Source organism: Aethalodelphis obliquidens, unplaced genomic scaffold, assembly GCF_003676395.1.
Source record: "Aethalodelphis obliquidens isolate GAN/ISIS:26980383/991018 unplaced genomic scaffold, ASM367639v1 scaffold30, whole genome shotgun sequence".
Taxonomy (NCBI): Eukaryota; Metazoa; Chordata; class Mammalia; order Artiodactyla; family Delphinidae; genus Aethalodelphis; species Aethalodelphis obliquidens.
This window is the reverse complement of record NW_020837974.1, coordinates 16,086,304-16,107,108: the sequence shown is the minus strand read 5'-3', so window position 1 is coordinate 16,107,108 and position 20,805 is coordinate 16,086,304. Positions and strand designations below refer to the sequence as shown.

Below are 20,805 nucleotides of genomic sequence, written 5' to 3'. Positions count from 1 at the left end.
GGAAGGAAATAAGAAGCCGTGATCTGCGCCTGCGTGCAGGGTAGAGGTTGGGAGGGGTAAGGGAAGACTGCTGCTGGGCGCGGAAAAGGCGGGAAAACGGACTGTCCTGGTTAGTAACTATCCAGCCTGGTCGTGGGCTCCCAAGTTCGAGGAATCTTTGCTGAGAAAACTCAATCTGTCATATCCCTTCAGGAGACTGAGGCCCTTCACAGCAGCATGACCTGCACAAGGTCACAATGCATTTATGTCAAAGCATTTCCATGACCATACCCAAGAGCTGCAGTAACCTTATGCCCTATGCCAACCCAAACTAAAGAGTCAACAAGGAAAAATCCCCTAAACCTCCCGAGACTCTCTACCTTAAAATTCCCACCTCAATCCAATCCCCAATAAACACCCTGGGAAACACTGGGCAAAAAAACCTTTTATTTCCCCCACATTCCAGCTCTCCACTTTTGTAATATCTCTTCCAACTCAGAATCAAGGCCCAAGAAGTTGATTCACACCTGGAGAGAAACAAAATAAAAAAACAGGGCAGGTCAGAGGGCCTTTGGAGGAAGCTCTGGTATGGCTGCAGAAATTGGGGAAGGAGCAGAGGAAGTGATAACTAGAGATAGGTACAGGCACTTATTCCAACTGAGATGGCCTCAGGATCCCAGGATCTGCCAGGAGCCAGAAAGTCTTCCTTTCCCAGTCTGCTCAGATCTAAGAAAGGCTAAGAGGGTTCCACCTTTTCCCAACCCAAGTAGGTGGTTGGAGCAGTCAGGCCTAGCCCTAAGCAATATAAGCAAAGTTGATCTTGAGGGTCCAGCTCCTCTGGTCAGCACCTTCCCTGGGTCTGAGCTGTTTCCTCTTCCCCCACAGTTATTTCCTAGGGCACAGCAGCCAGCTGAAGCTGAGAACAGTTTAAGAGCTGGGTGTACAATATATGACTCTCGAATTATATGAGACTCAACTGAAAGGGTGAGATTTTTTAAAGAACTTTTTTTTTTTTTTAACCTTAATGAGCTGATGGACTAACCAGTTAGCCAATATGTCCTACCCCCACTTTGGAGGCTGTGTCCCTGCAAAGATCCTGCTAGCAGAATCAACTTTTTCTAATGCAATGATGGCTAATGTAAAAGATCAGGTGCATATGAAGTGCTTGGGCACATAGTGTGTGTCCAGTAAAAGGGCATCATCAATCCTTTTGAGCAGTTCAAGATGAATTTTACAAAATTTGCATCATAAAACTGGGTATCAGAATTTCAGAACAAAAGCAAGACACACATGCTTCATATCCAGGACACATCATCAAATTTGAACCCCCTTAATTCACTGCTGTTGCCAAAAAGCTTGGATGTGAACTACAGCTATGGATGAATCTTAAAATCAGAATGTTAACTGAAAGAAGTAGTCGCAAAAGAATATGTATGATTCCACATATATAAAGTACAAAAATAAGTAAAACCAAATCATATTGTTTAAGAAAAGCTCTGTCTCAGTTACAACTGCCACTCACACCCCATCCCCTATTCCCACAGGACTGAATCAGAGAACCTTACCTGAGAACGAGACGGGAACTAGGCCAGTGCCCTCAGAACCGGGTTCTAGACCAGTGGGACTCCCGGCGTGGGTGGAAGCACACAGCAGTGAGACAGCAGAGAAGGCCACAGAAGAGAAGCAGGAAGGAGCCCAAAACCAGCAGCCTAGAGCCACACAGAGCCAGCTCCTCCTAGGGGTGGGGACAGGAAGGGGAGGAGGAATGATGGAGAGAGAAGGGACTGTGGAGAATCTTCCCTTGGGAAGATATCTTAGATATCCCCAGCCCAAGAGCTATAGAGAGAAGCCTCCATGGGGGAGAGGGCTCTCCACATCCAGGGAGCAACTAAAATTGGGAAAATTCTATTCTTATTTTCATGCAAGCTAACATTTGTCTCAATGGTCTACAAACCGCTTTCTTGCCCAAACATTTAAACTGAACCCCTATAATGACTCCAGGAGATAGGAAAGTTCACTATTGTCTACATTTTGAAATGTGCAAGCAGGGCCAGGTCTGGAAACCAAGGTCTCTGATTCCAAGCTCCCAGGTCATGCTCCTCACCAGGGTCTTTGCAAATGTGAGGGAACAGTATGAAGCAGCCTCCTAACTGGTCTCTCTCCTACACTTAGCCAGTCTTGTCCACCCAGCACCAGTGACTCCCATGGCCTGCAGTATCAAGTCACAGCATCTTAGCCAGGCCTCACGGTGCCTCATTACCTGGCCCCTGCATCTCTTTTGTCTCTTCTTCTATGTCATGCCTAGGCCCTCGTCGTGGAGTGCTCCTGAAGCCTGAACACTTTTCAATCCCTAGGCCTGTGCTCATGCTGGTCCCTTTGCCTGGAATGTATCTCCACTCTCCTGAACCGCCTCTACTGCATTCCTGCCCATGTCTTCCTCATTCTTCAAGGATCATCATCCTGACAGAGCAGAATGAGCCTGGGAGTTGGAAGTCAGAAGTCTGTAAGTTGCAATCCTGGCTCTGCCACTTAACCAGTTGTGTGGCCTGGGGCAATTCACTCCCTCTAAGTCTGTTTCCTCATCTGTAAAATGAGATAATAACAGCTACCTCATAACAGCCTTAAAAAGGCTATTTTAAGATCAAATGAGGTAATGAAACTGAAAGCACTTAGTAAGGTATAAACTATTGTAAACAATTCCCTTTCTTAAATGCCACCTTCTTGGTGAAGCACTCTCCATAAACGTTCAAGTCAGAGTTAATTGGTCCCTATGCTGTTTGAATAACACTTTGCTCACACCCCGATGATAGCAATTAGCCCATTCTGCCTCTTATTACAGCTTCTGAATTCCTTTGAGGTGAAGATCATGTTTTATTGTATCTAGACAATTGTTAATAGTAATAGCTGTCATTTATCCAATCTCTATTATGTACCAGGCGCTTTACATTCATTCTCATTTATCCTTATTTGTTGGTATTAGGAGAGAGCATCATGTTTTATTTTACAGCTGAGGAAGCTGAGTTTCAGAGAGGCCCACATGCTTGCTCAAGGTCACAGAACCTGAGGCAGGATTATAAAGCCTGTGCTTTTCTACTAGGTAAAATTGCGTCCAGAAGCCATCAAGACACAGCATTCAGCATGGCAGTTTATGAAACCCCAACAATCTGAGGCTCTTACGGAGGTGAGCAACTTGGTGAGCACAAGACCTTCGTGGCTCCAGACACTGACACACTCCTCAGCCATCCTAGGGCTCAGGGTGGCATTTCCTGCTCCCTCTTCCGAGCAGGACATGGGTGGCTGGCTGGAGGGCAGGATTCCTGGAGCAGCACTAAAATACAGGCAGGTTCCTGGGGTCCTTTCTGTGGTCACCCTGGCTGTAATGAGGACCAGCTCTCCTGCAGAAGATCCTATGAGAGGCACAGGGGAGGAGATGGAAGAAAATGTAGGGTGGGATGGGAGTCATCAATCTTTAGACAGCTAGTCACTTATGTAGGCTTCCTACTGTACCAGGTATTTTGGCATTGATTCTATTCAGTAAAGTCCTCTAATACCATCATTTGCATCACTGAGAAATGAAAATAGCTGTGTACCGATATAAATAAAAATTAATTTAAATTAGCTCACAAGCAATAAAACAATCATACCAATACTTGGAAAGCTGCAGCAAAACTGGGGTAAATACACATTGCTGATGTCAATTTGTATAAACTAGTTCCTTCTTTTTAAGAAAGCAGTTTTCCACTACTACCCAAATCCATTAAAAGGTTCACATACCATTTCAAATTAGTGGGAAAAGGATGGCCTACTCAGTCAATGGCCTTGGGACAATTTCCATTGGGGAAAAAAAAGTCAGACTCTTGCCTCACACTATAAAGTCCAGATGTATTAAAGACCTATGCAAATAAACTAAAACAAAAACAAAACAAAAACCTAAGCAAGTATTAAAACAAAATACAAATATTTTCTAACTTTAAAGTGGGAAAGAAAGGCCTTCCAAAAAAAGACACAAAACCTAAAAGACCGAGTAGAGGACAAGAGCAATAAATTTCATTAAAAACTAAGAGCAATGAAAGATAAGTTCTATCTTATCTTAAACTATACAATGAAAGATAAGTTAAAAAAAAGTCACAGAATGGCTGAAAATACCTATAACATACTTAACTGGCAAAAGGGTTTACTATCCAGAATGTATAAAGATCTTCTAAAAAAATTCAGAAGATAAAGACAAATAACTTAAAAGAAAAATAAGTAAAGGATATGAATAGGAAATTCAGAGAAGACATGAAAATGGCCAATAAACCTATAAGAAGATGCTCAACCTCACTAGCAATCAGGAGAAAGTAAATTTAAAACAATCAGGTAATTCCTTAGACCATTAAATTGGTAAAAATTAAAAAGACTGACAATAACAAGAGTTGTTGAAATGTGGAGAAATGGGCGCTCTCCACTGGTGACACTTTTAGAAAACAATTTGGCTGTTTCTGTTGTAATTTTACTATTTATTTATTTATTTTATTATTATTATTATTTTTTTGCGGTATGCGGGCCTCTCACTGTTGTGGCCTCTCCCGTTGCGGAGCACAGGCTCCGGACGCGCAGGCTCAGCGGCCATGGCTCACGGGCCCAGCCGCTCCACGGCACGTGGGATCCTCCCGGACCGGGGCACGAACCTGTGTCCTCTGCATCGGCAGGCAGACTCTCAACCACTGCGCCACCAGGGAAGCCCCCTGTTGCAATTTTAAATGAAGACAGAGAAGGACTAAGAGGATGCCCACCAAACTGTGGACTCTGCAAAGAAGGTAAGGAGGACTTTTACATTTGCTTTGTACACTTCTGTGTAGCCTGAATCCACAATAAAATGAATTTGTGTATTTAAAAAAAAGGTCCATACTCTCTGACTCAGTAATACCACTTGCAGAAACTAATCCTAAGAAAAAGATTCAAAAGAAAAGTACAAAGTATACCAAATGTTTATTGTGTTTTCATAAAAAATACCAGAAAATAATAAAAATGTTTATCAATAAAGAAAGCATTAACAAATGATGGCCTAACCAATTAACAGATCAATTTACATCCGTTAAAATAATAATGTTCTGGCCATTCAGTAATACAAAAAACACGATGTCATAAAGTGAAAAAAGAAATACAAACCAGTATATACACTATAATTGCAACTGAGAAACATACATGTAAAATTCTGTAAGAGAATTCCCCTTTCTTCTATGTTCCCCTGATCGAATCTGTCACCAAATCCTGTCCATCCCACACTTCTATCGACTCTCTAAAATCAGTCCCCTTCTTTCACACCACTGTCTTAGCTCAGATAAGTCATCTTTTTATCGCAACCACCTCCTAACTGGTCTTTGTGCATCTGGACACATTCCTTCCCGGCAGTCAGCCAACAGAGTATGATCTTTTAAAAAGAATAATAACAAAATTCTATTTTCCTGATCAAACTCTTTGAGTTAGCCAAATGTCCTGGATAAAGCCCAATTACCTTGGCTTGGCACAAGGGACTCTCCATGGGATTCTGCCTGCTTCTTCAGACCCATCTCCTGCCACTCATTCTACACTCCTTCCCCTGCACCAGTCAAACTGAACCCCTGGAAGTTCCTAAATGTGCCATCATAATCCCATCTGCATGCCTTTGCATATGCTCTTCCCTCTGGCTGGAAGGGCACATTCCTAAGCCTCCCTCAAGCCTCAGCTCAAGCCCCATATCCTTGGAAAAGCCTGTCTTCACCATCCCTGCTTGATGGACTTATGAGTACTCTCACTGTACCTTGTGTTCTACTGCACACACTCAAAGGTATTTACTTCTGTTCACATCTGTATCCTTGCTAGATTGTGAGTGACTTGTGGTGAGGATCCACATCTTACCAGATCTCTGTATTCCCCATGCTTGGTACATAGTAGGTGCTCAACAATTACTGATTAGATGATGCAATCATATGTGATTACTTTTTACTTGGTCCAAAAACCTTTGATGTTATTACTTTGTTTCTAACCATGAAGAAGCAGAAACTGACAAGCTGATCCTAAAATTAATATATAAGTTCAAGGGATCTGGAATAACCAAAACAATCTTAAAAAAAAAAAAAAAAGAACAAAGCTGGAGAATTCACATTTGCTAATTTCAAAACTTACTACAAAGCTACAGTGATCAAAACGGTGTTGTACTAGCATAAGCATAGACATGGATCAGTGGAATAGAACTGAGAGTCCAGAAATAAATCCATATGTCTATGGTCGATTGCTTTTCAGTAAGAGTGCAAAGGCTATTCAATGAGGAAAGAATAGTCTTCTCAACAAAACATGCTGGGACAAATGAATAGTACCTGCAAATGAATAAACCTGGACTCCATCCTCATACCATACACAAAAAAATTAACTCAAAATGGATCACAGACCTAACTGGAAGAACTAAAACTATAAAATTCTTAGAAGAAAATACAGGAAAACCTATATTTAGTGACTTTGGGTTAGGCAAAGTCTTCATAGATATAGTACTAAAATCACAAGCAATGACAACAAAAAAAATAGATAAACTGGACTTCATCTAAATTAAAAATGTTTGTGCTTCAAAGCACACCATCAACAAAGTGAAAAGACAACGCAGAGAATGGGAGAGAAAATCTGCAAATCATACATCAGGTAAGAGGCCTGGATCTAGAAAGCATAAAAAAAAAACTCCTAAAACTCAATAAATTAAAAGAAAAATTATTTGATTTTTAAAATGGGCAAAGATTCTGAATATACATTTCTCCAAAGAAGATATACAAATGGCCAATAAGCACATGAAAAAATGTTCAATATCATTAGTCATCAAGGAAATGCAAATCAAATGATGCAACCGATAAGGGCTTTTTCCAAAATATACAAACAGCTCATACAACTCAAACCAAAAAACAAACAACACAATCAAAAAATGGGCAGAAGATCTAAATAGACATTTCTCCAAAGAAGACATAAAGATGGCCAATATGCACATCAAAAGATGCTTATCATTGCTAATTATTAGGGAAATGTAAATCGAAACTACAATGAGGTGGTTACCACCTCACACCATTCAGAGTAGCCATGATTAAAAAGTCTACAAATAACAAATGCTGGAGGAGGTGTGGAGAAAAGGGAACACTCCTACACTGTTGGTGGGAATGTAAATTGGTGCAGCCACTATGGAAAACAGTATGGAGGGTCCTTAAAAAACTAAAAATAGAGTTGCCATATGACCCAGCAATCCCACTCCTGGGCAGCATATATCCAGCCAAACCATAATTCAAAAAGATACATGCACCCCTATGTTCATAGCAGCACTATTCACAATAGCCAAGACATGGAAACAAACTAAATACTACTCAGCCATAAAAAAGAATGAAATAATGCCATTTACAGCAACATGGATGAACCTAGAGATTATCATACTAAGTGAAGTAAGTCAGAAAGAGAAAGACAAACACCATATGATATCACTTATATGTGGAATCTAAAATACAACACAAATGAACATATTTACGAAACAGAAACAGACTCACAGATATAAAGCACAGACTTGTGGTTTCCAAGGGGAAGGGGGGGTTGGGGAGGGAAGGATTGGGAGTTTGGGATTAGCAGATGCAAACTACAATATTATATATAGGATGGATAAACAATAAGGTCCTACTGTATAGCACAGGGCACTATATTCAATATTCTGTGATAAACCATAATGAAAAAGAATACATATATGTATAACTGAATCACTTTGCTGTACAGCAGAAATTAACGCAACATTGTAAATCAACTATATTTCAATAAAATTAAAGAAAATGCAAATTAGAACCTTCATTAGGTATCACTTCACACTGACTAGGACAGCTATAGTCAAGAAAACAGGAAATAACCAGTGTTGGTGAGGATGTGAAGAAATTAGAACTCTCATACACTGCTGGTAGGAATATAAAACGGTACAGCCACTTTGGAAAACAGTCTGGCAGTTCCTCAAAAGATTAAACATAGGGACTTCCCTGGTGGCACAGTGGTTAAGAATCTGCCTGCCAATGCAACACAGGTTCGATCCCTGGTCCGGGAAGATCCCCCATGCCTCAGAGTAACTAAGCCCATGCGCCACAACTACTGAGCCTGCGTGCCTAGAGCCCGTGCTCCTCAACAAGAGAAGCCACCGCAATGAGAAGCCCGCGCACCACAATGAAGAGTAGTCCCTGCTCGCTGCAACTAGAGAAAGCCCACGTGCAGTAACGAAGACCCAATGCAGCCAAAAATAAATAAATAAATTTTAAAAAAAAAGATTAAACACAGAGCTACCATATGACCCAGAAATTCCACTCCTAGGTACATACCCAAAAGAAATGAAAACATATGGTAATGCAATAACTTGTACATGAGTGTTCAGAGCAGCATCATTCATAATGGACAAGAAGTGGAAACAATCCAAATGTCAATCAACTGATTAACGGATAAATAAAATGTGGAATACGTGTATAGTGAATGCTCTTCAGCAATAAAAATAAATGAAGTACTAACATATTATACAACATGGATGAACCTTGAAAACATTATGCTAAGTGAAAGAAGCCGGTCACAAAAGACCACATATTATATGAAATGTCTGGAATAGGCAAATCTGCAGAGACAGAAAGTAGTTACTCATTGCCTAGGGCTGGAAGGTTAGGAGAAAAAGGGAAGTGCATGCTAATGGGAACAGGATTTCTTTGTCAGGTAATGAAAATGGTCTAGAATTGACAGTGGTGCCGGTTGCACACTTTTGTGAATATAAAAAAGCCATTCACTTGTACATTTTAAACAGGTGTACTTCATGGCATGTGAGTCTTACCTCAATAAAGCTATTACGTTTTTTACATAAAAAGAACAGGAGAAATTGTCCTGAGTCTATATAATCAGACACATTCCTTTTCTCTTGCTCTCTGATCACACACACGTACACTTGGCAATACAGAGACCTACCCTCACCTGGCAATATGCGTATGTGTGCCTACACACACATACACCTATTGACTCATAGGAGAATCTTAGAACAATCATGTTGGAAAGGACCTCAGAAGTCTAAGAATTCCACCTGTCTCTCCTCCTTCTTCATCTCCACAGTTTTTAGATAAGGAACTTGAGGCCAAATCTCACACAGGAATTAATAGCACCCTCTGACTCACTCTCACTCATCATCTTCCCAGAAGACTCTAAGCAATTTGGGAATGGAGGATGTCTGATTTTTCTGTATCCTTCATAGCACACAGAGCTGTGCTAAGCACATAACAGGCACTAAAGACACTAGTTTAAATAAACAGAACATGTTTCTCTGATATCCCTGAGGAAAAAGAAGGTGCCTCGAACAGAAGCCCCAAGGGATGAAGAGGGTTGAGAAAAAACTTCAGGTCAAATCTTGCCCATCTCATCACACCTCCAAGGATAGAATCAAAGAACCTCAAAGTTGGAAGGGGAGAGAGGAAACATTTATAGAGACCCTACACAGTGGGCACTGTGTTCACTGAAAGTATCTAGTCCTATTACAGCAGAAGTGACTAACGCTCAGAGATGTGCCCAAGGTCACCAGGATGGTGAGGTCAGGGGCAGGGCCCACCTCTGAATGTTCTGATATCCAACCCCACAGTCCTCCTTGGTCTCACCTTTCAATCCCATACGACTACCCTGGACCTGGGCTTGGAATGTCTGGGTCTTGTTCCTGTCTCGATCATCTCCGAAGTTCAAGGTGGTCTGTAAGCCCACGACGTGAGACCCACGCCACTTCCCTTTGACTGTCCCATTCATGGGGCACAGGGTCAGCTGGCCAAAAGATCTCAAGAAGGAGACCCAGTCCTGTGTGCAAAAGGAAGGTGGGGAGAGGTGAGAGGAGATCAGCAGCAAGAGCTGGCCTGCAGGGGAAGGATGAGCCGGAGGGTGAGTACTCACCTGAGGGATGTCAGGGCTGCGCAGGCCAGTCTTGTGGGTGAGGAGGAAGCCACCAAGGCCCAGGCCAGAAAGGCCAAGAAGCAGCAAGATCAAAGTGGCACAGACCAGAGGTGGGTGGTGGGCCAGGCAGAGATGCAGGTTGTGCCCTGCCTGGCAGCTGCCCATGGGGAGCAGAGGGGTCTGGGCCTCCAGGGAGAGCCTGCTGGAGGACAGGAAGGGAGACCTGGACAAGAGCCTGCCAGTAAGAAGGCACTTACCCATTTTACTCAAAGGAAGTGAAAGCACCAAGAAGACAAGGGACTTGGCCAAGGCCACACAGCCAGTTAGCGGCAGAGCCAGGACAAGAACCCAAGGCTCTTGACTCCAAGTGTTCATCTCCAGGCACCACTCAATAAATGTTTGCTGCATTTCATTTCTGAAGTAATCAAGGTGGAAGCAGAGCAGAGCACGCTGTACTGGAAAAAGGAACTCGAAAAGGAGAATTCTCAACGGGAGAGATTCAGGAAGCAACTGTTCTGGGGCTAGGGTTTGGCTGAAGAACAGTTCCAGCTGATAGCCCAGACAAGGGAAGCGTTTGATGAAAAAGAACTCCACTTTAGAGCTAAACTCAATTTGAGTCCTCCTCTGCCACTCACTGGCTATGTGAGAAAAATCAGCGAACCTCTGCGAGCTTAAGAATCTGTGAAATGGGAGTTCTAAGAACATCAAGTAGTGAGGACTAAATGGAGCAGATAAAACAGTTTGCATAGTACTTGGCCTTGCAGGAACTGAACAAATGTCCATTTCCTTTCTATTCCTCTGGGTCATATTGATCTTCAAAACCAGATGAAGCAAGGCAAAAAGACTGTGGGGAAAACTGAGGCTCGGGCACTTTAACAAAGGAGTGGTAGGGCCAAAGTCTGAAACCCGTCTCCAGCTTCCAAGTGGAGTGCGCTTTCCCTGGCGAGAAGCAAGAGCCTGATGAAAAGGAACATCTGGAAGGCAAGATAAACATATGGGATGGGAGAGAAGGAGGGCTCTAGGGAAATGCAGGTGTCACAAACGCACAGCCCTGGTCCTGCCTCCCGTCCCGCAACATCTGTAAAGGGGTAAAAGGTAGGAAGGAGGAGGGTAGAGCCTGAAGGTCGGCGGCTGTTGGTGCACCTAGGCCTCCCCTCCCCCGCAAAGCCCCTCCAGCAGAAACTCAACACCCATATCCCTTCCCGCTGTAGCAGCGTCGACTTAGCCCGCCGCTCGCTCTCACCGCTCGCAGCCGGGCGGAGGCCGGCGCCCCCCGCGACGTCACGCGAGGAGTCGCGAAGGGGCGGGGTCCGTGCTCCCACCCACCCCACCCTCAGTCTGCGAGATTCGCATGCGCAGTGCCCACGCGAGCGGCCGCCTCGCCCCTCCTGGTCAGGGTGGGGGCGTACCAAGAGGACATCCAACGCAGGGCCGAAGGGGAAAAATAACACCGCGGGAGGTGAGTAAAAGGGAGAGAGGCAAGGGAACTAACCCTAGAGACGTTGTGAAACTGTTAACTCTCCATCCGGAGAGACCATTGGGGCATTTCAACGAGACTCTCGTCGCAGGCAATTTTCTTTTGCTCGTCTCTCACCCGCACCAGTAGCACAGCCCAGCCGCGCCCTGGTTCCGGGTAAGGACTTGGGGTCCGCCCGGGGGCGGGGCTCCGGTCCTAGGACTCTGGCCTTCCGGGCTGGCCTTGGGGTTTGAGTTCCGTTCTTCTCTGCAGTCTAATAGTGTTTAACGTGTACACCTCACGCTTGGTCCCTGGCTTTTGGCGACTCCTTAATGCATAGCTGCCAGGATCCTACATAGATCTGCATAGATCCTACAGCTGCAAGGCTGCTCAATAGAGACCTCTCATTTCACTTCTGCCCGCATTTTAGAGATGAGAACACGAGGTCCATCTTAATCTGAAATAGCAAGACACGTGGAGCCAAGAACTTTGGGTTCAAATCCTGACTCTGTCCCTGCCCCTACATAAGACATAACCGTGCTTTTCTGGGGACTGAGTTTACTCCTCTGTTAAAGGGGATCATCTTATCTATCTCACTTGTTGGATAGGAAGATTAAGAGGTAAAGTGTGGGAAAACATGAACCCAGTGAGCACACAACCAGCACTGGAAAAATGCTGTTTGAAACATAATCTGAGTATTCAATTCTACTGAGGCTTTCTTAAAGCAGAGACCATATCCTTCTGTACAACCACCCAAAATCCTCTCGTATATGGTCAAATGATATTCAACAAGGGTGCCAAGACAATTCAGTGGAGAAAAGCTTGTCTTTGCAACAAATGGTGTTAGGAAAACTGGATATCCACGTGCAAAAGAATGAAGTTATTAAACTCTTACTTTACACCCTATGCAAAAGTTAATTCCAAATGCACGGAAGGGGACTTCCCTGGCGGTCCAGTGGGTAAGATTCCTGGCTTCCACTGCTGGGGGCACCAGTTCCATCCCTGGTCAGGGAACTAAGATCCTAAATGCCGCATGGCCAAAAAAACAACCAAACAAAAAAAAACCCCAAATTCATGGAAGAACTAAATGTAAGAGCTGAAACTATACAACTGTTAGAAAGAAACATAGGAAAGCTTCATGATGTTGGATTTGGCAATGATTTCTTGAATATGACACCAAAAGCACAGACAGCAAAAGAAAAAAATAGGTAAACTGGACTACATCAAAGGTTAAAACTTCTGTGCATGAAAAGACGCAACAGAGTGAAAAGGCTATCCATGGAATGGGAGGAAATATTTGCAAACTGTGAATCTGCTAAGGAGTTAATATCTAGAATATATAAAGAACTCCTACGACTCAACAACAACAGCAAAACCAACTTGATTAAAAAACGGGCAGGGGCTTCCCTGGTGGCGCAGTGGTTGAGAGTCCGCCTGCCGATGCTGGGGACATGGGTTCGTGCCCCGGTCCGGGAGGATCCCACGTGCCGCGGAGCGGCTGGGCCCGTGAGCCATGGCCGCTGAGCCTGCGCATCCGGAGCCTGTGCTCCGCAACGGGAGAGGCCATGACAGTGGGAGGCCCGTGTACCAAAAAAATAAATAAATAAATAAAACAAACAAACAAAAAAAACGGGCAAAGGGGCTTCTTGGTGGTGCAGCTGTTAAGAATCCTCCTGCCAATGCAGGGGACACAGGTTCGAGCCCTGGTCGGGGAAGATCCCACATGCGGCAGAGCAACTAAGCCTGTGCACCACAATAGTTGAGCCTGCGCTCTAGAGCCCGTGAGCCTCAACTACTGAAGCCCGCATGCCTAGAGCCCATGCTCTGCAACAGGAGAAGCTACCACAATGAGAAGCCCGCACAGCACAACAAAGAGTAGCCCCCGCTCGCCGCAACTAGAGAAAACCCATGCACAACAACAAAGACTCAACTCAGCCAAAATAAATAAATAAATAAATTAATTAATTAAAAAAAAACCGGCAAAGGACTTGAACAGACATCTCTCCAAAGAAGATATACAAATGACAACACATAAGAAGATTCCCAACGTTACTAATCATTAGGGAAATGCAAATCAAAACCACAATTAGATACCACTTCATAGCTATTAGGATGGCTACTATCAAAAAAAAAAAAAAAGAAAAGGAAAATAACAAATGTTGACAAGGATGTGGAGAAAGTGGAACCCTTGTGCATTGTGGGTGGGAACGCAAAATGGTACATCTACTATGGAAAACAGACCAGTGTATCTTTGAAAATTTTTAAATAGAATTACCATATTATCAAGCAATTCCACTTTGGGGCATATACCCCCCAAAACTGAAAGTAAGGTCTCCAAAAGATATTTGTATACCATGTTCATAGCAGCATTATTCAAAAGACATAAAAGGTGGAAGCAACCCACGTGTCCATCGACAGATGAACAGATAAAAATATATGATATATACATAAAATGGAATATTATTCAGCCTTAAAAAAGGAAGGGCATTCTGACACATGGTACAACATGGATGAATCTTGAGGACATTATGCTAAGTGAAATAAGCCACTCACAAAAAGACAAATATTGCATGATTCCACTTATATGAGGTACAAAAAGTAGTCAGATTCATAGAGACAGAAAATAGAGTGGTGGGGGGAAAGGGGAATAGGGAGTTATTGTTTGATGGGTCCAGAGTTTGAGTTTTGCAAGATGAAAAGCATTCTGGAGATGGATGGTGGGGACCACTGCACAACAAGGTGAATGTACTTAACACTACTGAACTATACACTTAAAAATGATTAAGATGGTAAACTTTATGTGTATTTTGCCACAATTAAAAATAATGATTAAAAAACCTTGGGCAGGGGGGACTTCCCTGGTGGCGCAGTTGGTTAAGAATCCGCCTGCCAATGCAGGGGACACAGGTTCGATCCCTGGTCTGGGAAGATCCCACATGCTGTGGAGCGACTAAGCCTGCGAGCCACAACTACTGAGCCCACGTGCTGCAACTACTGAAGCCCACACGCCTAGAGCCCATGCTCCACAATGAGAGAAGCCACTGCAATGAGAAGCTCGCGCACTGCAACGAAGAGTGGCCCTCGCTCGCTGCAACCAGAGAGGGCCCGTGTGCAGCAACAAAGACCCAACACAGCCAAAAATAAATTAATTAGTTAAAAAAAAAACCTGGGGGGGATTTATGGCACAGTCTTCTAGGATATAGTGGGTGTTTTATAAATGCCATTGATAGTTGCAATTCCAAGTGTAGGAAGTATTTTCTTCTCAAAGGAAAAATAAGTGTGGCTTTCAGAATTTTAGAATCTAGGAATTGGAAGGCACTTAATAACTGAACAAGTTCAACAATACCACCACCCTCCTTTATTTTCCAGATGCTAAACTGATGTCTGGAGAAGTTAAGGGACTTGCCCCAAGTCTCCCAGCCAGTTAAGCCTCATCCAGAACTAGAGCCCAAGTGTCCCAACACTGAATCCAGTCCTTTCCCACTAAATCCTCCTTTGTCAGCCCTGCCAAGAGATCTCTCCTGAAAACCTACAAAAGTCTCTGCCCATTCACTCTCAGTCATGTCCATCCCAGTCTGGGCCAACTAGGTAAACTTTCCCCAGTCTTGATCTAATCTCCCACCTGCAACTCAGCTCCCGGAGTACTATGTTCTCACAAGCCCCAGGTTTTTTCATAGTTTGAGCACAGAGTATTCACTCAGTAAATATTTGTTGATTAATCTACTAAAAACAGCTTCATACAAGCCAGTTTCCCTGAGAACTCACCCATTTGCAGTCTCATTTTATGGTTGGGAGCGTGTCTGCCCATGCTTAAATGTTTGTGAAGTTTAGGTTAAAATGTAAAAGAAAGTTTATTTGGTCAACAGTTATTTTTTTAGTGCCTTCTATGGTCCAGGTACAAAATTACTATCCATATAGCAAATATTTTGTTAATGCTTCTACTTAATGACAAGTCTAATTTGTAGGGTAAGATAAGACATGAAAGTGCCCAGTAGTGCTAGTATACAATAGGAAGTCAAGAAATGATTTTCCCCCATTATCCTTGTGCTACAGAGTAATTAGGCGTATTTGGACAGCAGTTTCCATAAATGACAGTAATTGATATTTACTTGCCAAACCAAACAAATCCTATGGACTGGTAGAGGCAGACTGGTTAGAGCAAGAAACTGCCTCGAGGTCTGAGAATCAGGGTAAATGGATGTGAACAAATGTCTTATGTATTTAAAAAAAAAAGAAAGTTGGAGGAGAGCAGGTGAAGACACAAAAATTGGTTGTGCACTATAATGCTCCAGCATTACACCAACATTCTGAGTTAATCCACTCAGCAGGCCCTCAAAGGATGTTATTGTGGAAACCTGGTCCTAGACATGTTTAATATAACCAAGGTCACACAGATAGTAGGTGGCAGAAGTTGGCTTATGATTCAAGCTTGACTACAGCCTATCATGTGAGAATCAGAAAGCTGATGGATAAGGGAGTCAACCAGTTCCTTGAAAGGAATCACAGGAGGGATTCCTCAATCACTCCACAGTGATAAATTCCTCTCAGAGCTCTGGCCCAGATAAAGCTTCTCTAAGGGATCTGTTTGATTTTTTTCCTTCCAAATTATTGTCTTAAAATTTGGGGGGACTAAAGACCCTTTTGAGACTCCAATGAAAGCTTTTCATTTAGTCAGCCAGATATTCATTCAGTAAACATCTGTGAGCTGCCAGGCTCTATTCTGTGAGCTAGGAATACAATGGTGAACAAAGTATTCAGGATCCCTGGCCTCCTGGAACTATAATCTGCTTCTGGACCCTCTCCCTGGAAAAATGCACTTTCATCTAAACATTTGCATGCAGTTTAAATCAGTGGAACCTCAGTCCTCTTGGAGCTCATCCTTGGACAAGAGCCCCTAGATACTTAATAACGTTCCTTCTACCCTAGTTAAACCTCAGTTTTGTGTTTAGTTTCATATCAGAACTGCTTGATAACATTACTGCTTTCTCCGTTTATGACTTGGTTTCATCCATTCAATCAACCAATTCAGTCATTCAATAAATATCTGAACACTTGCTAACTGCCAGGCACTTGGTTAGGTACTAAGGGAAGCCATATTTCCTACCAATGAAATGCCTTAGTGAAAGAGGCACACACACAAAAAAATTATGATAAAATGTCTAATATTGTAATAGATATATAATCACATAACATATAATAACAATAGCTACCCACTACTGAACAACTTCTAAATGGGTCAAGCATTTAATGGCCTTTAAATGTTACCTCGTTCAACCATGCCAATAACAAAATATTATCCCTACTTTACAGATGAAAAAACCAAGGCTTAGCAATGTTAGGAAACTTGCCAATGGTCTCCAGCTAGTCAATAGCTACATGTAATACATACACACACACACACACACACACACACACACACACACACACACACATACACACACACACACATAATAAAAATATTGGGGAAAAAAGGAAAACATGTCTATAAGCCTAGGATAAGAGATACTTTCTCAAGCAGGACACATATATACAGAAGCCATACATGAAAAAATTGATAAACTTAACTGTTTAAAATTTAAAACTTCTATATGATAAAAAAAAACAACATGTAACTGAGAAGTAGGAGAAAATAACTGCAATATATATTAATAGTCAAGAGATTAGTAGTAACTGATATGTTGTCCCCCTGAGGTAAAATTTACATAGTGTGAAATGCACAGATCTTAAGTGTAAAATTTCATACATTTTAACAAATGTAATGCCCATTAAAACACCTCAATCAATATATAAAACACTTGCATCACTCCAAGAACTTCCCTCATTCTCCTTCACTCCTTACCTTCTCTGTCCAAAGGCCATCACTATTCTGATTCTATCACCAAATCTTTAATTTTTTTCCTTAAAATGCTCAAATTCTCTTACTAGGTTGTAAGTTTCCTTAAAGGAGGACCTGTTTCTTTTTCTCCTTTAGGTTGTGTGTGTGTGTGTGTGTTAAAATATATATAACATAAAATTTGCCATTTTAACCATTTTGAAGTGTACAATTCAGTGGAATCGGTTACATTCATAATGTTGTGCAACCATCACTACAATTTATTTCCAAAACTTTTTTATCACCCCAAACAGAAATTAGGTAACCATTAAGCAATAATATCCCCCCTGACCCAGACCCTAATAACCTCTTATTTACTTTCTATCTTTATGAATTGCCTATTCTAGATATTTCATATAAATGGAATCATAATATTTGTCTTTTTGTGTCTGGCTTATTTCACTTAGCATCATGTCTTCAAGGTTCATCCATTTATAGTATGTGTAAGAATTTCTTTCCTTTTTAAGACTGAGTAATATTTCATTGCAGATACACACTACATTTTCTTTATTCATTCATGTGTTGGTGGACACTTAGATTTTTTCCACATTTTGGCTATTGTGAATAATTCTGTTACAAACACTGGTGTACAGGCGTCTGTTTGAGCCCTTGTTTTCAAATCTTTATATGACTGGGAGTGGAATTGCTTGGTTATATGGTAATCCTATGTTTAACTCTTTGAGGAACTGCCAAACTGTTTCCCACAGCAGCTGCACCATTTTACATTCCCGCCAGCAATACACAAGGGTTCCAATTTCTCCACATTCTTACCAACATGTTATTATCTTTTTGATAATAGCCACCCTAGTGCTTTGGAGGTGGTATCTCATTGTGGTTTTTATTTGCATTTCCCTAATGACTAATGGTATTGAACACTTTTCACGTGCTTATTTGTCATTTGTATATCTTAGTTGGTAAAAAAAAAAAAAAAAAAAGATATTAAATTGTCTAGAAGGACAAACAGGGCCAGTCATTAACTTTAGAGAGGTAGGTGGCAGTAGTAATTTTGCTTTGTCCTAAAAAGGAATTTATTTGTTACTAATGTAATTTGAACTTAATAAAACTTCTTTTTCATCAATGGCTTCAGTTAGTGTATGATTAGTGTATGATGATGCTATACACTAATGATTCAAAAATCCCTATCTCTAAGCCATACATTGAAGTTTAATGTCCATATTTTCATATTTTTACTATAAAGCTCCATTCACTCAACATACGTTTGTTGGGTACCCACTGTGTGCCATGGACTGTTCTAAGTGTTGGGGATCCAGTAGTGAATGTAACAAACATCTCTAGCCTGAGGAATTTATATCTTTGTTTACACTTGGTGTCATCTAGGCACCTCACTTAGCATGTTCAAAACTGAACTCAGGGAGTGACATCAGAGTAGGTACCTCTAGTAGCCTATACCTCCCCAGAATTACCAAAAAACCCTGGGGAAAACTGTCAGAATGAACATATCAGAACTCTGGGAAATAGTCAAAGGTTTATAACAGGGCTTCCCTGGTGGTGCAGTGGTTGACAGTCCGCCTGCCGATGCAGGGGATATGGGTTCGTGCCCCGGTCCAGGAAGATTCCCACATGCCGTGGAGCTAGGCCTAGGCCCGTGAGCCATGGCCACTGAGCCTGCGCATCCGGAGCCTGTGCTCCGCAACGGGAGAGGCCACAACAGTGAGAGGCCCATGTACCACAAAAAAAAAAAGGTTTTTAACAACTAAGTGAATGCTTAATCAAGAGAAAGGTCACAGAAACAGGGTAGGATAGCTTTGTGGTGTTTTAATGTTAGCTTTGCTCCACTTCCCTCCTGGCACAGTGGCAGTCTTAAAGACAGAAGCCTGTGTTCCTGGTGTGGGTATCTGGCCCCAGAGACAACCGAGTGAATCTTGTTCCCAGGAATTATGTTTGTTTGTTCTGACCTACCCATGGGTTCCCTGAAGGACTGATGCACCTGTTTTGCCTAACTCAGAACACTCTCAGGGCAGAGACATACCTTCATGGAGAATATTCCTAGAAAACATTAAAAGCCAAATGAACAAGCCAATGCCATCCAAGACAAAAGAGAACAGGTGAGACAAACAAGAGACATACAAAACTCCAGAGCGGAAAAAAAAAAAGGGAAATGAGGCTCTTTGGTAAATAGGGCTTTGAAAAGCTCCCACATCCGGGACAGGATGCATGCTCAGAAAATGCCTGAGAAGACCATAGCTTTCACCTCTGGCTGGTCTTTAGGTTCAGCACAGCAGGAAGTGAAGGCTAAGGCAGAGCTGTAAATGGCCTGGCTAAGTGTTGAAGGAGTGCACTGACACAGAGACAATCTGCAAAGACCTGGAAAGTATTTTTTCTTTTCCTCTCCTCTCTTCCCCACCCCCTTTTCTTCTCCGTTTCTCTCTCTTTTCTCCACAACATAATTTCAAAATGTTCAGTTTTCAGCCAGAAATTAGAAAGCATGCAAAGAAACAATAAAATACAGCCCATTCACAGGAAAAAGAAAGTAATAGAAACTGTCCCTGGGAAGCACAGATTCTGGACTGACTAGACAAAGACTTTAAATCAACCGTCTATAATGTGCTCAACAAGCTAAAGACATGGACAAAGAACTAAAGGAAACCAGGAGAACAATGTCTCAACAAATAGAGAATATCAATAAAGAGGTAGAAATTATAAAAAAAGAACTAAATAGAAACTTAGGAACTGAAAAGTACAATAATGTTTTTAAAAAGTACAATGATGTTTTAAAATGTACACAGAATTTGTTTTAGTTGGGTATGATAAGACAACAGACACAGAAATTAATGTCATGAAAGGAGAAGTTTTTATACTCAGAGATACCTAGAAGCAAAAGGCAAAGCACACCACACAGGGCAACATGGGGAAGCACCAGGGTCAGTCAGGAGGCAGTGGGAGTGGGAGGAAAATGTGGGGCAAGAGCCCCACATTTTGTGGAAACATGAGAAGGAATGGATGAAGCAGGGTAAGCATACTCTGGATTGGTTAGTTTGATTAACTTCACTGGGTTCTTGGGTGTTGGAGCTGTCCCTGTTCTCTGGTATCTGGCCCTGGGGTGATTAGGACAGAGGAATAGTGGCCTAGAGTGTAAGAGGTTTGATAAAGGAGGTGGTTGGGGGTATAGGCTTTGGTTTGGTTGATTTGCATATGAAAGACACACTTGCAGATGAGTCCTTTACTCTCTCTAGGAACTGGCTAGCCCTCGGAGGTGCAGTATCTTCCAGGTCAGCAAGACCCCAAATGTCAAAGCGTCAGGAAATACTAAAATGAAAAATTCATTAGAGCAGTTCAACAGAAGATGTGAGCAGACAGAAGATAGAATCAGTGAACTTGAAGATAGGTCAAATGAAATTATTCAATCTGAGGAGCATAAAGAAAAAAGAATGAATGAAAATAAAGAAAGCCTGAGAAACTTGTGGGACACCATCAATAATACCAATATGAAAGTAATGGGAATCCTACATGGAGACGAGAGAGAAAAAAGGGCAGAAAGAATATCTGAAGAAAGAGTAGTTGAAAATTTCCCAAATTTTATTTTTATATATAGGCACCCAAGAAGCTTCATGAA

At 42.2% G+C, this 20,805-nt stretch overlaps 1 protein-coding gene across 5 annotated transcripts; it reads right to left on the bottom strand.

Moving 5' to 3' along the window:
* Positions 1 to 406: 406 nt before the first annotated feature.
* TMEM219 (transmembrane protein 219) lies at positions 407 to 11,516 on the bottom strand. Of its 5 annotated transcripts, none has more exons than XM_027126434.1 (6): positions 11,396 to 11,516; positions 9,904 to 10,105; positions 9,621 to 9,810; positions 3,157 to 3,386; positions 1,545 to 1,714; positions 407 to 506 (listed from the first exon to the last, which is right to left on the bottom strand). In XM_027126434.1, the coding sequence occupies exons 2-5, from the start codon at positions 10,066 to 10,068 to the stop codon at positions 1,577 to 1,579; spliced, it is 723 nt and encodes a 240-aa protein (XP_026982235.1). In that variant the 5' UTR covers positions 10,069 to 10,105; positions 11,396 to 11,516; the 3' UTR covers positions 407 to 506; positions 1,545 to 1,576. The 5 variants fall into 5 exon arrangements, with proteins under 5 accessions (XP_026982235.1, XP_026982237.1, XP_026982234.1 ...); XM_027126436.1 differs by having other exon boundaries at positions 9,904 to 10,102; positions 11,396 to 11,498; XM_027126433.1 differs by lacking the exon at positions 11,396 to 11,516 and adding an exon at positions 11,147 to 11,246 and having other exon boundaries at positions 9,904 to 10,102.
* Between the last annotated feature and the right edge of the window lie 9,289 nt (positions 11,517 to 20,805).